Raw genomic sequence first — 17,391 nt, forward strand, 5'->3', positions numbered from 1 at the left:
CTAGAGGATCGCAAGAATCAAGTCAACTATTTGAACTACGAAGAAGCAAAAAACACCCAACCTGAAAAGCAAAATGAAAAAAGAATCCGAAAATACGAAGATAGTGTAAGGAGCCTCTGGGACAGCTTCAAGCGTACCAACATCTGAATTATAGGGGTGCCAGAAGAGAGAGAGAGCAAGATATTGAAAACCTATTTGAAGAAATGATGACAGAAAACTTCCCCTACCTGGTGAAAGAAAGAGACTTACAAGCCCAGGAAGTGAAGAGAACCCCAAACAAAAGGAATCCAAAGAGGACCACACCAAGACACATTATAATTAAATGCCACGAGCAAAAGACAAAGAGAGAATCTTAAAAGCAGCAAGAGAAAAAAAGTCAGTTACCTACAAGGGAGTACCCATATGACTGTTAGCTGATTTCTCAACAGAAACTATGCAGGCCATAAGGGAATGGCAAGAAATATTCAAAGTATTGAATGCCAAGAACCTACAACCAAGATTACTTTATCCAACAAAGCTATCATTCAGAATTGAAGGTCAGATAAAGAGCTTAACAGATAAGAAAAAGCTAAAGGAGTTCATCACCACCAAACCAGTATTATAAGAAATGTTGAAAGGTATCCTTTAAGAAGAGGAAGAAGAAGAAAAAGGTAAAGATACAAATTATGAACAACAAATACACATCTATCAACAAGTGAATCTGAAAATCAAGTGAATAATCTGATGAACAGAATGAACTGGTGATTATAATAGAATCAGGGGCATAGAAAGGGAGTGGACTGACTATTCTTGGGGGGGGAAAAAGGTGAGGGCGTTGCGGGAAGAGACTGGACAAAACTCGTGCAACTGTGGATGAGGACAGTGGGTGGGGAGTGAGGGAGGAGGGTTGGGTGGGAACTGGGTGGAGGGGAATTATGAGGGGAAAAAAGAGGAACAAATGTAATAATCTGAACAGTAAAGATTTAACTAATCAAAAAAAATTAAATCTTTATTGTTCAGATTATTACAGTTGTTCCCCTCCCCCCCCCCAATAGACCCCTCCACCCAGTTCCCACCCCACCCTCTGCCCTTACCCCACCCCCACTGTCCTCACCCATAGGTATACACTTTTGTTGCTGGGTCAAAGGTCATACACATGGAAAATGTAGCTATTTCCATCCGCGATGTGTCCCTGTGTTCGGAAAGGTCTCTCACGACTTGTTCACACTCTACTCAGAAAGGGTATAGAGACATGTAACGGCTTTTTAAAATAATGTGTCTTCTTATGTTTAAAATGAGGATTTCACTACCAAAAGTGAGGAGAAAGCAACATTACAGCTGCTCTTGCCCCTCTTGCCCTTTGGGTGATAGTTGTGCTTGGGGCTGCGCGCTGGTTCGTGGGCTGTCAATGAAGCCATCTGGGCAGCTCGCGCAGTTCCGCCGGCTTTGCAGGGGCCATCACAGCCTCACAGGGGCCATCTCAGCCTCACGGGGCCGTCACAGCCTCGAAGGACCCGTTGCAGCCTCACGGGGGGGGGGGGGCGCATCCCACATTGGGGGTGAAGGTGGGAGTCAGAAGCTCCTCTCGCTGTCTCTCCTGCTGCTCCCTTGCATATTGCCAATGCTGGAAGTTTCTGAGAGCAGTCTGCAGGTGCTGGACATCATACTTTAACTGGTCAATACGAAGTTTGGCATTCTGTCTTTTGTTGGGTGGCTCCTTGCTGGACAAAATCTCCAGGCGTTCTTGCTGGCTGAATATCAGGTATGCTTGCTTGGATTTCATTTTCTACTAAGTGCACAGACTGCTTGTCTGCCGTCTCCCGGTGTCCCATGTGAGACTGGATCTGGTGGACCTGCTTGTGTGTTTGCTGGTACAGCGGTTCCATGTCGCCAGCCCAGCTGGGTCCGGCTCTGGCTTCCTCTGAACCTGATTCTGCTTCTTGAGTGTGTCCCTTATGTATGCAAGGAGTTGAAATCTGCAGTTTGTTGGGTTAAGCTGCAAAAACGCAGGTGGTTCCTTTTGTGCCACTGGCACAGCCCTGGCGGGGATGTAAATTGAGTAGGGCGGGGTCTCAAGGAATCACCAGGGTGGAGCAAACAGCAGTGGCATCTCTGCGATTCTAGTCTCCGTGTCCCTGAGGGCCTGTGAGCAGCTCTGTGAGAGAGCCACCCTCGCTCTCCAACCCACTGCAAGGCCATCCTGCCTCTCCCCGTAGGGGTCTGGGACCTCAGGATCCCTCCCCAAACAAGCTCAGTGGATTCGAGAGTTTTTAACCCCTTCCAATTGAAAAAATCCGCACATCCAGTTGCAGCCCGCCTGGCGCGCAACTCTGTACCTCTGCTCTTGGCGCCTCTGCACATCCTACTCAGTCTCAATGTTCTTCTTTCTTTCCTTCCAGTTGTAGAACTTCCACTGGGCCAGCTTTCCCATGGTTCTGAATGATAGCTATTTGTCTTATCATTGGTAGTTTCAATGTTGTTTTGGGAGGCAGCACGCACAGGTCTATACCTTATGCCGCCATCTTGGTTCTCCTCTAAAGTTTTTACTTTTAATGAATTTCATTTTTTTCTATGTGTCATTGGTTCTCACTATTAGTTTCTTTACATTGTACCAGGGTAGACAAAGTATAGCACACTCACATTAGAGATCCATTTGTATGCTTTCTCTGATTGACCATGGTGAGGAACTAAAAGAAACACTGAGATCACCATTTTTGCAAAAGTTTTTTTTTTTTTCATTTTTAGCTTTTCTTGGAATTTTAGAAATGGTCATCATTTCTGACATCTAGAGTCTCTTAATACGTATTCTAGTTCTCTCTCTACCTTCAAACCACTCCTGTACTTCTTCCTGGTCACGAAAATATAAGTTACCATATTTTTCACAAGACATCCATGACAGCCGTTCAGATATCTGACATTAGCCATTATCCTCTTGAGGTATTAGTCACTCCTCCATTGTAGTAACAACCAAACTGGAACAGTGTACTTTAAACATGGCTCAGAATAAAAAGGGCTTATCATCTTACTTGTTCTAGATAATTCTTGACTCAAGTTCAAATCAAATGAAGGCTTACATTAAATTTGCTTTCCCTATATCCCAGCATCTTATTTATAATGTATAGTTGTTGTTAATTATTTCTATTCCAGAACTATTTCTGTATCCATGTGTGAAAATTTGTTTGATTTCACAAATGTTAAGCTTTTGATTTGAGCTTGTTCTCTCAAACTTTAGAAATCCTTTTTTGATTCATAATTCAGAAGACAGTGCACTCTAACCAACATTCACTAATACCAGCTTACAAATATAAATCTGGTATCTTATATGTACTCATTTGTGTCATTGATGACAATATTTAAGAGCAAGGGGTCAAAGATAAAGCCCTGTGGATCATCACAGGGATGTCCAATTTAGGTTGATGTCCACTCATTAGTCAAATCCATTTGATTTCAATTGGTCAACCAACTCCTTCAGCCTAATTGTAATATTTTTCCACTGTACTTCTTCATGAAGACATCATTTAAAAAGTTAGTCAGATGTCCTCTGATATTTCCTGGTCCACCAGTCTAGCAAATTTTTCATAATGTTAGTTTGGCAAAATTTCTTCTTAGTGAACTGAGACTAGATATCAGTTATTAGTGCTAATTTATCTTAAAACATCTGTTTAATAGAATATTCTAGGGACCTATGAGTTTACTATGTCAGAGTAAAGACAGCTTTGCTTTCTTCTCTTCCCTAGAACCAACCAAAAACTATAAGGAAAATGAGAGATATAAACTAAAACTCCATCTTTGATGAAACATGGAAGCATTTTTAAGCCTAATTCCAAAAAGTAAAGGTTCTCAAATGTAGTGAAAATTGTATCTGAGTGAAGAAGACACTGAGGATGACTGCTGTTTGTGTTTCAAGCCAATACTAGAGTTCTAGAATGCTGGTGGCATGAGTGGAGTGAGCAAAAATAAATGACGCGTTTTAAAACAAACAAGTTATCAGACTGGTAGTAAAAACAGGCTTGTTAATGAGAACATCATGAAACACAGTTTGACCACCAAACAATGGCAGAGAAGATAGAGACTGAAAAAAGTTAAAAGATATAATATTACACACTCACAAACACACACCACTGCTTCCATACATAGAGGGATTTCCTTTAAGCAAGGGAAACTTTTTGCTAGTTACAAGCAGAATCAAAACTACAATGAGGAATACTCATAAGAATTTATATAGACAACAGATGGTGCTCAAGTTACTCTCAAGTATTCACTCTCAACTATTTACTACTATTCTGCTCACTCTCTCAGTCCCTCTCCAAAAAGATACTTTCACACATGGTAAAGAATTCCTCTAATCAAGTTTCAAGTAATTATTGAAAGCAAACCAATATGATTATTGATGCAAAATATGTTGCAAAAAGGAGGAAAGAGGACCAATAAAGGATTGTGGAACCAGATATAATCTATAATAATAATAGCATAATATGCTAATTAGACCGGACAGCTGAATGTCCTTCCAGACGACCTTCTGGACTAAGCTGAGGCTGCGAGGGCTGAGGCAGCTGCAGCAGCTGCAAGGGCTGAGCCCCTTGCACGAATTTCATGCATGAGGCCTCTAGTACAAACATAAAACATAAAAAATAAGTCAATAGTAATCATAAAATTAACAAAGGGAAAAAATAATAGTGTCAAGAATCCAAGATAGTTGCAGAGTAAGTAGAAGTTGCACTCCCTTCTTCCCAGACCAAACTGGAATTACAACTAAAATATAGAACAATCAACTTGAATAACTATCTGAAGACTAGCTGAACATAAGTTTTATAACTTAGCATTTATAAATGAAGCCACGTCAAGATTGGTAGGAATAGTGGAGACACAAAATGGACTGGCCCTGCATCCACATGAGGCATCTAAGAATCGGGAAAAATATCACAGCTACAAATGTTTCCCTTAAGGAGCATGGGCCCTCAACCCCAAGCAGAGCTCCCCAGCCCAGAGCACCAGAGCCAGGAAGAAAATCCCATACAATATCTGGCCATGAAATTCAGTAGAGATTCTGCCCCCCCCAGGGTGAGACAGGAGTCTGCTAAAAACTCAGATGCCCTTTTAAAGGTTTAGCACACTAAATCTCAGTCACAGCCACTTACTCTAGGTTCCAGCAAGGGAGAGTGGTTCTGAATAGACTAGAGTCCTGTGAGGAGAGACTGAGTTATGTGGCTCTGGAGAGAAGGCTAAAGGGATAGCTACTAGGGTCTCTGTGCTGAGTCCCTCTCCCATACCTCTCACAGAGGCAATCTTTCTTGGGTTGGGTTGAGTACTCCCCTTCATATGGCATCAGCATGGGAGATTGCAATAGCCCCACCTTGATGACACTGTCATTCACCTGCAAGCTCTCACCCTGTGAAAGAGTCAGCTGCTTGGGCCCAGGGTATAGAAGTATGGGGAGACCCAGGGGATGACACAGACTAAGTTATGTGGTTCTGCGGCAAGGGCCATTCCCCATACCTTCCTGTGAACCTGACAAGTACCACCCCCCACCACTGGATAATCACTAGCCCCACAATCATGACTACTTACAGCCACATCCTGCCAAACTCCAGTTCTCCAGGAGGTCCAGGAAGAATCTGGGACAGACTGAATTGTGTGGTTCTAGGGTTGGGGCAATTTTTTCCTTTCATGCTTGACCTGTACACAGCTCTCCCTTCACATGACCAAGTCTTGGTTATCTGGGCCTGACAAACTCTGTTGGCCTTCCCCAGACAACTCCCAGAGACTCCACCTCATGACCAAAATCTGCAGACACCTGGTGGTGGGAGATGACCTTGGTGTACCCTGGCACTTTTGCTGAGTGGCTTCAGACCCAGCGCTGGCACCAAGTGTGAATCTGGGGAACACCACGCAGTAAGAACCTACCTCATCCAACTCGAATACCACCAGAGGCTTTCAGTGACTGAGCCGAAAAGGCAGCTGACAGGAAGAGGTAGGTGGAGGGTATCTCCAGGTGACTCAGGCCTTTTGCTGACCTGCTATTAGGCGTGGTGTGGGTGGTAGCCTACCTTGGTTTCACCTTGGCCCCTCCCATCATTACCCAAGTCCTACAGAGGCAACTATAAACTTTGGATCACGTTGTAGCTCCAAACAGGTAGCATAGGGACAGTCACAGGCAGCATCTGATATTGACCTGCACCAGAGTCCCTCTTAAGAAACTCCAGAAGCAACACACCTGGTGGTGGGCTTTTGACCACATCTGTAGATTCAATGAAATCCCCATTCAGATACCAATGGCATATTTCACAGACCTAGAACAAACTCTCCAAAAATTCATTTGGAATAAAAAAGACCCCGAATAGCTGCAGCAATCCTGAGAAAGAAGAACAGAGTTGGAGGGATCACAATATCAGATATCAAGCTATATTATATTACAAAGCCACTGTTCTCAAAATTGCCTGGTACTGGCACAAGAACAGACAAATAGACCAATGGAACAGAACAGAGAACCCAGACATTGACCCAAGCCATTATGCTCAATTAATATTTGACAAAGGAGGCAAGACCATACAATGGAGTCAAGACAGTCTCTTCAATAAATGGTATTGAGAAAATTGGACAAATACATGCAAAAAATGAAACTAGACCACCAACTTATACCATACACAAAAAATAAACTCAAAATGGATAAAGGACTTAAATGTAAGACAGGAAACCATAGAAATCTTAGAATAATCCATAGGCAGGAAAATATCAGACATATGTTGTAGCAATAAATTTACCCATACAGCTCCTAGGACAATGGAAACTAAGGGGAAAATAAACAAATGGGACTACATCAAAATAAAAAGCTTCTGCACAGCAAAAGAAACCATCAACAAAACAACAAGAGAGCCCACTGCATGGGAGAACATATTAGCCAATGTTATATCCGATAAGAGTTTAATCTCCAAAATTTATAGGGAAGTCATACAACTTAACAGAAGGAAGATAAACAATCCAATCAAAAAAGAGCAAGGGACCTAAATAGACACTTTTCAAAAGCGGACATACAGAAGGCCGAGAGACATATGAAAACATGCTCAAAGTCACTAATCATCTGAGAGATGCAAGTCAAAACAATGAGGTACCATCTCAAACCTGTCAGAATGACTATCATAAACAAATCAACAAAAGATGAGTGCTGGCGAGGATGTAGAGAAAAAGGACCCTCATGCACTTCTGGTAGGAACGCAGAGTGGTGAAGCCACTGTGGAAAACAGTATGGAGTTTCCTCAAAAAATTAAAATACCTAGATATCAGCTTATATCTTAAACTTATATAAACCATTTGACCCAGTAACCCAACTTCTAGGAATATATCCCATGAAATCAGAAACACCAATCAGAAAGAATATATGCATCCCTATGTTCATACCAGCACAATTTACAATAGACAGGATTTGGAAACAGCCTAAGTGCCCATGAGCAGATGAATGGATTAAAAAACTGTGGAATATACAATGAAATACTTTGCTGCTGTAAAAAAGAAAGAACTCTTACTATTTGCAATTACATGGATGGACCTGGAGAACATTATGCTAAGTGAAATAAGCCAGTCGGGGAAAGGTAAATATTACATGATCTCACTTATTTGTGGAATATAATGAACAAAAATAGATACAGAGACACAGAAGCATCAAACAGACTGCCAAAACTCAGAGGGAAGGCAAGGGAGGGTGAGGGGGGGGGGTTAAGAGATCAACCAAAGGACCTGTATGCATGTATATAAACAAAACCAATGGACAAAGACAGTAGGGGGATAAGGGCATGTGCTGAGGGGGTGGGAGTGGCCAGGGAGCGGTCATTGAGGGAAAAAGGAGACATATGTAATACTTTAAATAGTAAAGAATTTAAATTATCTTAATATATAAAAAGCCAGGGGCCGCCAAGACCAAAACAACCAGATGGACAACGGAACAGCAGGCTGCGTGGGGCAACCAGGCCAGCAGGGGGGTTAGTGAGGGACAACTAAATGACTGAACAGCAGGCTGCGTAGAGCGACCAGGCCTGCAGGGGGGTTAGTGAGGGATGACCAAACGACTGAACAGCAGGCTGCGTGGGGCAACCAGGCTGGTGGGGGGAGGCTGTTGGGGGAGACCAGGCCAGCAGGAGGGCAGTTGAGGGCAACCAGGCTGGCAGGGGGAGCAGTAAGTGGTGACCAGGCCAGCAGGGGGGGGCAGTTGGGGGCGACCAGGCTGGCAGGAGGGGCAATTGGGGGCAACCAGGCAGGCAGGGGGGCAATTAGGGGTGACCAGGCTGGCAGGGGTGGCAGTTGAGGGTGACCAGGCCAGCGGGGGCCAGTTGGGAGAGACCAGGTCAGCGGGAGGGGGGCAGTTGGGATGCGGCCAGGCTGGCAGGGGTGGCAGTTGAGGGTGACTAGGCCAGCGGGGTCCAGTTGGGAGAGACCAGGCCAGTGGTGGAGGGGGGGGGCAATTGAGATGCAACCAGGCTGGAAGTGGGGGCAGTTAGGGGTAATCAGGCAAGCAGGCAGGTGAGCAGTTAGGAGCCAGCAGTCCCAGATTGTGAGAGGGATATCTCCAGGATTGGGCCTAAATCAGCAGTTGGACATCCCCCGAGGGGTCCCAGATTGGAGAGGGTGCAGGCTGGGCTGAGGGACCCCCCCCCCCCGTTGCATGAATTTTGTGCACCGGGCCTCTAGTAAAAAAAGAACAACAAAGCCCAAAGTGAGTAGAAGAAAGGAAATAATAAAGACGAAAGCAGAAATAAATTTAACAATATCTAAAAAAAAACCAATACAAAATATCAATGACATCGAGAACTGGCCCTTTGAAAAGATAAATAAGATTGATACATTTTTAAACAGACTCATTAAGAAAAAAATGGAAAGGACCCAAATAAGTAAAATTATAAATGAAAGAGGAGAAGTAACAACTGACACCATAGAAATACAAAGCATTATAAGAAAATGTTGTGAACAACTATATGCCAACTATTTGGATCGTCTGGAAGAAAGGCATAAATTACTAGAAACATACAATCTTCCAAAACTGAATCAAGACGGGACAAAATTTGAACAAACTGATTACAACTAATGAAATTGAAGCTATAAAAAGGGGAAACAAAAAAAAACCCAACTCTCAACAAACAAAAATCCTGGACCAGATGGATCACAGGTAAATTTTACCAAACACTTAAAGAACTAACACCTATCTTTTCAAGCTATTCCAAAAACGTCAAGAGGAGGGAAGACTCCCAAGCTCATTTTATAAGGCCTAATTCCAAAACCATATAAAGACATTATGAAGAGTGAAAATTATAGGTAAATACCCCTGATGAACAGAGATATAGAATTATTAGCAAACCAAATTCAGCAATACATTAAAAAGATCATGCACCATGACCAAGTGGAATTTATTTCTGACATGCAAGTTTGTTACAATATCCACATATCAATTAATGTGATATACTACATAAATAAGATGAAGGATAAAAATCATATGATCATATCAATAGATGCAGAGAAACCATTTGACAAAATCCCACACTCAATTATGATAATAATTCTTAGCAAAGTGGGAACAGAGAAAACATACCTCAACATAATAAAGGCCATATATAACTAACCACAGCTAACATCATACTCAATGGGGAAAAACTACAAGCATTTCCGTTAAGGTCATGAGTAAGACAGGGATGTCCACTTTCACCACTCTTATTCAACATAGTACTGGAAGTCCTAGCCACAGTGATCAGACAACAAGAAGAAATAAAAAGCATCCAAACTGGAAAGGAGGAAGTAAAACTGTCATTATTTGCAGATCACACGATATTGTAAATAGAGAACCCAAAGACTCCACCACAAAACCACAATAACTGATAAATGAATTCAGTAAACTAGCAGGACACAAAATGAATATTTAGAAAATGGTTGCATCTTTTTATACCAATAATGAACTATCAGAAATGGAAACTACAAGAACAATTGTATTACAATTGTGTAAAAAAAAAAATACCTAGGAACAAATTTAACCCAAGGAGATAAAAGACTTGTATTTGGAAAATTACAAGACACCGAAGAAAGAAATTGCAGAAAATACAGTTAAATGGAAGCACATACCATGCTCATGGGTAAGAAGAATTAACATTATTAAAAATGTCCTAGAGAAATCTAAAGATTCAATGCAATTCTTATCAAAATACCAATGGATTATTTCACAGAACAAGAATAAATAGTCCAAAAATATATATGGAACCACAAAGACCCTGAGTAGCCACAGCAATGTTGAGAATGAAGAAGAAAGTTGGAGATATCACACTACCTGATTTCACAGTATAGTATTGGCATAAAAACAGACACATAGACCAATGCAGCAGTATTGAGAGCCCATAAATAAACTCACACTTTTATCAACTAGAGGCCTGGTGCACAGATTTGTGCATATTGAAAGGAAATTAATTACAAGGTGGCCGGTGGGGCTGGACTGGGTGAGACAGGATGGACATGCCCTGGGGTCAACCTCCCGCGGTCCCTCCCTGGCCGGCCACACCTGGGGCAACGCCAGGGCTTGAAGGGCATCTGTGGAGTGAGCAGGGTCCCTTTGGCAGGTGGGGTCCCTCGGCCTGGCCTATGTGGATGGGGTCGAAACTGGCTCTCTGACATCCCCTGAGGGGTCCTGGATTGCAAGAGGGCAGTTGTTGGGTGATGCACCTTGGAATTGGGCTCCTTCCTCTTTGGTTCTGGGTGCATCACCCAAGAACCACAGCTGCCAAGTCACTGCAGCTTGGCAGCTCCTGAATTGAGCATCTGCCCTCTGGTGGTCAGTGCGCATCATAGCTACTGGTCTGAGGGTTGAACGGTTGAAGAGTTGGATGGTCACTTAGGTTTTTATATATATATAGATTAGTATTTGACAAAGGAGGCAAGAGCATACAATGGAGCAAAGAGAGTCTATTTAATAAATGGTGCTGGGAAAATTTGCCATGCAAAAATGAAACTAGAACACCTTCTTCATCATATACAAAAATAAACTCAAACTGCATTAAAGATTTAAATGTAAGACTCAAAACCATAACATTCCTAGAAAAAAAAAACAAAAGCAGTAAAATATCTGATATTTCTCTTAGCAATCTTTTTTTCTGATATATTTTCACAGGGAAGGGAAACAAAAGAAAAATAAACAAATGAGACTACATCAAACTAAAAAGTTTTGGTACAGCAAAGGAAACAAAATGAAATGACAACCCGCTGAATGCGAGAACACATTCGCCAATGAGATCTCTGATAAAGGGTTAATATCCAAAATTTATAAGAAACTCATACAACACAACACCAAAAACACAAACAACCCAATTATACAATGAGCAGAGCTCTTGAATAGACACTTCTCCAAAGAGGACCTACAGCTGGCTAACAGACATATGAAAAGATGCTCAATGTCACCAATTGTTAGAGAAATGCAAGTTACCTGTCAGAATGGCTATTATCAATAAATGCACAAATGACAAGTGTTGGTGAAGATGTGGAGGAAAGGGAACCCTTGTGTACTGTTGGTGGAAATGCAGATTGGTGCTGCTACTGTGGAAAACAGTATAGAATTTCTTTTAAAATTCAAAAATTGAATTTCCTCTGACCCAGAAATTTCACTTCTATGGATCTATACAAAGAAACCTAAAATATTAATTGGAAAGAATATATGCAACTCTATGTTCTTTGCAGCATTATTAATAAGTGCCAGGATATGGAAGCAATCCAAGTGCTCATTAATAGACGAGTAGATAAAGAATGGAGGTACATATATATACAATGGAATATCATTTGGCCATAAAAAAGTATGGAATCTTACCATTTGTGACAGCATGGATGGACCTAGAGGGTGCAATGCTCAGTGAAATAAGTCATTCAGAGAAAGAAAAATACGTTATGATTTCACTTATTTTTGGAATCTAAATAATAAAATAAATAAATAAACAAACAAAACATAAACAGACTCACACGGAGAGAATGAAGAGCAGACTGAGGGTTACCAGATGGGAGAGGTGTTGGGATATTGGGTGAAAAATGTGAAGGGATTGAGACATACACATTGGTAGATTAAGAATAGTCATAGAGATGTAAAGTACAACATAGGGAATATAGTCAACAATATCGTAATAACTATGTATGGTGCCACGTGGGTCCTGGAAATATAGGGAAAACACTTTGTAACATATATAATTGCCTAACTGCTGTGCTGTACACCTGAAGCTAATATAAAATAATATTGAATGTAAAAAAATAAAAATATTACCACACAAATAAAGGTGAAATAGTGGTGAAAAATAGAGATATGGAAGATAGGCTTGAGAGAAATGAGCAAAATGAAATGGAAAATAATAGTTAAAATTTATTAGGGAAAACAGAAAATAACACTTAAAAGTTATTAGGGAAAATGGTAGATATGAAAGACAAATTTCAATTATATATATAATTTGTGCTTCTAGGAAGAGAACAGAACAAAGATATGTTTTAGGAAAGCTTTCCTGTAACAAAGATAACTGTAAATCTATAGGCTTAAAGGTTAATATGCTGTCCTGGGAAAACTTCATACAGATGGATCAATATATATCATTGTCAAATAACTAGAATTTGTAAATAAAAGAAACATGCATATTGGCTAGGCCATAAAATCAAGTCCTCTATTATGTACAATATTCTCAGGTTGATTTTAAATTTCTTCATAACAACATTCAATATCTACATGGATGTCAGAGAAAGAAAATGTGACTTATGAATTGTAAAACAGCCTAACTATAATTCAAGTATGCACATAATTGACAGTTTTACACATGGAAGATAGCAGGAAATATGGTTCCCATGAGCCCTTCTTAAAGAAACTTCTGAGGATAGCCTAAGTTAACTAAGCAATGAATGAAAAAATGAATAAAAGGACTATTTTGAGAAGATAATTCATTTAAATGTATTAAATGTATTAAATTATGACTAATCAACTATAAGAATTATGTCTGCCTAATAGCATATAAGTTATATAAAATCGTCAATTCAGAAATGGTAGTAAAATAAATCAAATTTGGTAGATGTTGGGGACTGGTAGAGAGACGAAGTAAAAGCTAGGATAAGTACTGATATGCTAATTTTTATATCGTATAGTGAATGAGGGGTCAATAGACCCTGTCCATAGCTGATAAATTAAGTATTACATAGATAAATATTTTAAGGATAAAAAGGTAACAACTAGACTAAGTATGATAATAAAATTAACCAAAAAATCCCTATATTAGAATAGATGGAAGAAATAGAAACATGCTTATTTCTCATAATTTATAGTAAGGAGTTCATAAATTCTATCTAAATAGTTAAAATCTATTTTAAAATTTTGTCAACTCACCAATCTGTATTCTATGGGATATATATTTTCTTCCAGTTTGAAAAAAATACACTTCATTATCTTTTCTCTGCTCCATGATTCTTCAAAGAGTACTGGAATGGTTCTGTGACCACATCTACCAGGTTATTTTAGTGTCTTTGGATAGTCTTCATTTAGATCTAGAGATCTGACTCTTAAATTAGCGAAGGACAAAAATCTTGATTTCACTGTACTATTGTTTTATTCCTACCAAATTCCAGTGGTTTATTTTTTCTCTCCTTTTTTTCTTTCTTCTTATCTGTCCACCGATCCAATTAACATTTGTTCAGTTTTTACTGAGTCAGATGCTGTGAAAGAATGCTGGCTAGTTACAAAGATGGTGCAGACAAGCCTCTGCCCTCAAGAAGATTAGTCTAGGGCAGAGGCCAACAACACTAACACAAATATGCTTTTAATATCAAGAGCAATCTCCCTACGCCACCCAACCCCAAGAAAAGCTAAAGTTATCTTGCTGTTCTGAAAAGGCTCTGTGAAGAAAATCGTATTTCCTCTGGGTCATGAAGAATGAATAGGTCTTCACCAGGCAGGAAAAAAAAAAAAGAATGCTCCAGAGAGAGTAAAAAATTAAGCAAAGACACAGAAGGAATGATGATCACTTTGGTTTGATTGTAACGGGAACATACTGGAAAGTGAAGGGCTGGGTTGAAATTAAAGTCCAATCTTCTGGTTGACTTTGTAAATACAAAGGGTTCCCCTTGAGTCTAGCAGTATCACATTTAGGTTTGGTCCCTCACCACCAGGTATCAGTCCTCTATGATACATACCCTCTTTTCTTTGCCCCCAGCAAACACCCCACATTGCCAAGAAGCACTCCAGTTGAGAAATGGATTGATGACCCCAGTGAATAGCACACAGCCTTGGCCAGTTCCCACAGGCTGCAGGCTGCCCACTCCTGGTTACAATACAGTTCTCTCAGGAGTGTTTCCCAGCCCCCACCCTTGCTGTATCTCACCTTCATCTCCAGGGCCTCTGGCACCTTCTTGCCTTCCCAAGCCCAACTCCTCTTGGTGAAGTAGTTGACAGTGGCAAATTCAATCAGCGCAGAAAATACAAAGGCATAACAGACGGCTATGAACCAGTCCATGGCCGTCGCATATGCCACTTTAGGTAAGGAGTTTCTGGCACTGATACTCAGGGTGGTCATGGTGAGAACAGTGGTGACACCTGGGGAGAGAGAAGATAAGAACTCAGTTGCCAATCAAAGACACTTAGAGCATATTCAATAAGATCACCAACTTTCTACTTAAAAGGAGGAGCTATACCCACCCTCCACTCAAATATTCCCTTTAAAATAAAAAACAGAGAATGTAAAAGTGGGATGGTTCTACCTAGTAACCACCCCATCCCAATTCTCACAGCAATAGGGATCTCCAGTATAACGATTCTAAAAGTTGTCCTCTAGCCTCTGCTTAAACATTTCCATTGAAGAGTAGGTAACATATTTTATTGTAAGGGATAATTTTAATTAGAGAAAATTTCTCTCATGAACTGAAATTGCCTTCTTCTAACTCCTGGTGCATTGACTGATCTCAGAGTTCTTTCTCTAGCAAGACAGGAAAGAAAAGTTTGTTCCCTCCTCTGCAGGACAAGCCTTAAAGATTTGAAGAGGGTCACTATGGTTCCTCATGAATCTGTTTATCTCCAGAATGAACATAGTTCCTTCTCTTGTTTCTCCTCCCTCATTCTGGTAATTCTCTTCTAAACAGCCCAGAGCTGAGCCCAAGACTAAGGACATGGTCTGAGGTCAGTAGGCTATTCACTTTCATTATCATGAACACTATTATCCTAATAATGCAACAAACTATTGTGGAAATGATTCTTTAGTTGCATCACAGTCTAGGTCTTATTGACTGAGCTTCATGGACAATCAAAGCTATTCCAATAGTTATTTTTGTGAGTTTTTGCCAAACCAGAGCTCACTTTTTGGTCAATTGATTCTTTTCCTTGGTATTAATAACCTGAATTAAATACTTTTCTTTATTCTCTTTAAAATTATATTTATTTATTAAATTTATTGGGTTTACGTTGGCCAACATGAACATATTGGTTTCAAGTGTGTGTTTCTGGTTACAAGATCTGTATATTGTGCCATGTGCTTATCACCCAAGGTCAAATCTTCTCCTGTCACCATATATTAGGACCCCTTAATCCCCCAACCCCCTTCCCTATGGCAACCAGCACAACACTGTTTGTGTTCATGAGTTTCCATTTTATATCCCATATAGGCCTGGTGTACGAAATACATGCAAAGGGGGGTCCCCTCAGCCTGGCCTGCACCCTCTCCAATCGGGACCCCTTGAGGGATGTCTGATGCCGGTTTAGGCCCGATCCCAGGGATTGGGCCTAAACCGGCAGTCAGACATCCCTCTCACAATCCTGGACCACTAGCTCCTAATTGCTCACTTGCCTGCCTGCCTGGTCGCCCCTAACTGTCCCCCTCTGCTGGCCTGATGGCCCCTCACTGCCTCTGCGTGCTGGCCTGATCACCCCTAACTGCCCCCCATGCCTACTTGGTTGCCTCTAACTGCCCCCCCTGCTGGACTGGTTGCCCCCAACTGCCCCCTACTGCTGGCCTAGTTGTCCCTCACTGCCCCCCCCCGCCAGCCTAATTGCCCTCAACTGCCCCCCCTGCTGGCCTGGCCACCCCCAACTGTACCCCCCCGCTGGCCTGGTCATCCCTAACTGCCCCCCTCTTCTGGCCTGGTCTCCCCTAACTGCCCCCCTGCCAGCCTGGTTGCCCCCAACTGCCCACCCCTGCCAGCCCAGTCACCCCTAACTGCCCTCTCCTGTCAGCCTAGTTGCCCCCCGCCCCCGAAATGCCCTCCCTTGCTGGCCTGATCACCCATAACTGCCTTCCCCTGCTGGCCATCTTGTGGCAGCCATCTTGTGCAAGGGTGTGATGGTCAATTTGCATTTGCATATTAACTCTTTTTTATATAGGATATGAGTGAAACCATGTAACTCAGCTTTTTCTGACTGACTTATTTCACTTAGCACAATATTCTCAAGGTTCATCCATGTTGTTGCAAATGACAGTATCTCACCCTTTATTAGCACATATTCTTTATCCAGTCCTCTATCACATGACACTTTGGTTGTTTCCATGTCTTGGCCACCATGAGTAATGCTACAATAAACATAGGGTTGCATATATCTTTGCGAATACATGATTTCTAGTTTTTCAGTTATATACCCAAGAGAAGTATTGCTGAGTCATATGGTAGCTCTATTTTTAATTTTTTGAGGAATCACCAGACTGCTTTTCATAGTGGTTGTACCAGTCTACATTCCCACTAGTAGTGAATGAAGATTCCCTTATATGGGTCTGTAGTTTTCATTTTTGTGTGTCATCTTTGCCAGATTTTGGTATCAGGGTTACATTGGCCTCATAGAATGTGTTAAGAAGTAATGCCTCTTCTTCAATTTTTTGGAAGAGTTTGAACGTTTCGTAGAATTCACTGGTGAAGCCATCTGGTCCTGGACTTTTACTTTTTTGGGAGATTTTTTATGGTTGCTTCAATTTAATCACTGCTGATTGGTCTATTTATATTTTCTAATTCTTCATGATTTAGTCTAGGAAGGTTACTAGTATATATTTCTAGGAACTTTTTCCAGGTTATTGAATTTTGTGGCATATATTCTTTCATAATGTTCTAGTATGATCCTTTGTTTATCTGTGATGTCTGTGGTGACTTCTCTCTCATTTCTGAATTTTATATGGGTCTTTTCCCTTTTTTCCTTAGTGAGTTTAGCCAGGGGTTTGTCAATTTTATAAATTTCTCAAAGAACCAGCTCTTTGTTTTATTAATTTTTTTGTATAGCCTTTTTGTTCTCTATTTCATTCAATTCTCTAATTTTTTTTAATTAAATCTTTATTGTTCAGATTATTACATTTGTTCCTCTTTTTTCCCCCCATAACTCCCCTCCTCCCAGTTCCCACCCAACCCTCCGCCCTCACTCCCCACCCACTGTCCTCTTCCATAGGTGCACGAGTTTTGTCCAGTCTC

The 17,391-nt window shown here is 41.0% G+C and overlaps 1 protein-coding gene across 1 annotated transcript in view; it reads right to left on the reverse strand.

Annotated features, from left to right (window-relative positions):
* Positions 1-17,391, reverse strand: part of GABRA3 (gamma-aminobutyric acid type A receptor subunit alpha3) — a 112,412-nt gene that overhangs the window by 23,526 nt on the left and 71,495 nt on the right. Inside the window, exon 5 of the mRNA XM_081081908.1 lies at positions 14,337-14,548. Coding sequence (XP_080938034.1) covers positions 14,337-14,548 — 212 coding nt within the window. The remainder of the gene's footprint in view (positions 1-14,336; positions 14,549-17,391) is intronic.

Source organism: Myotis nattereri (assembly GCF_964212035.1).
Source record: "Myotis nattereri genome assembly, chromosome: X".
NCBI classification, from domain to species: domain Eukaryota; kingdom Metazoa; phylum Chordata; class Mammalia; order Chiroptera; family Vespertilionidae; genus Myotis; species Myotis nattereri.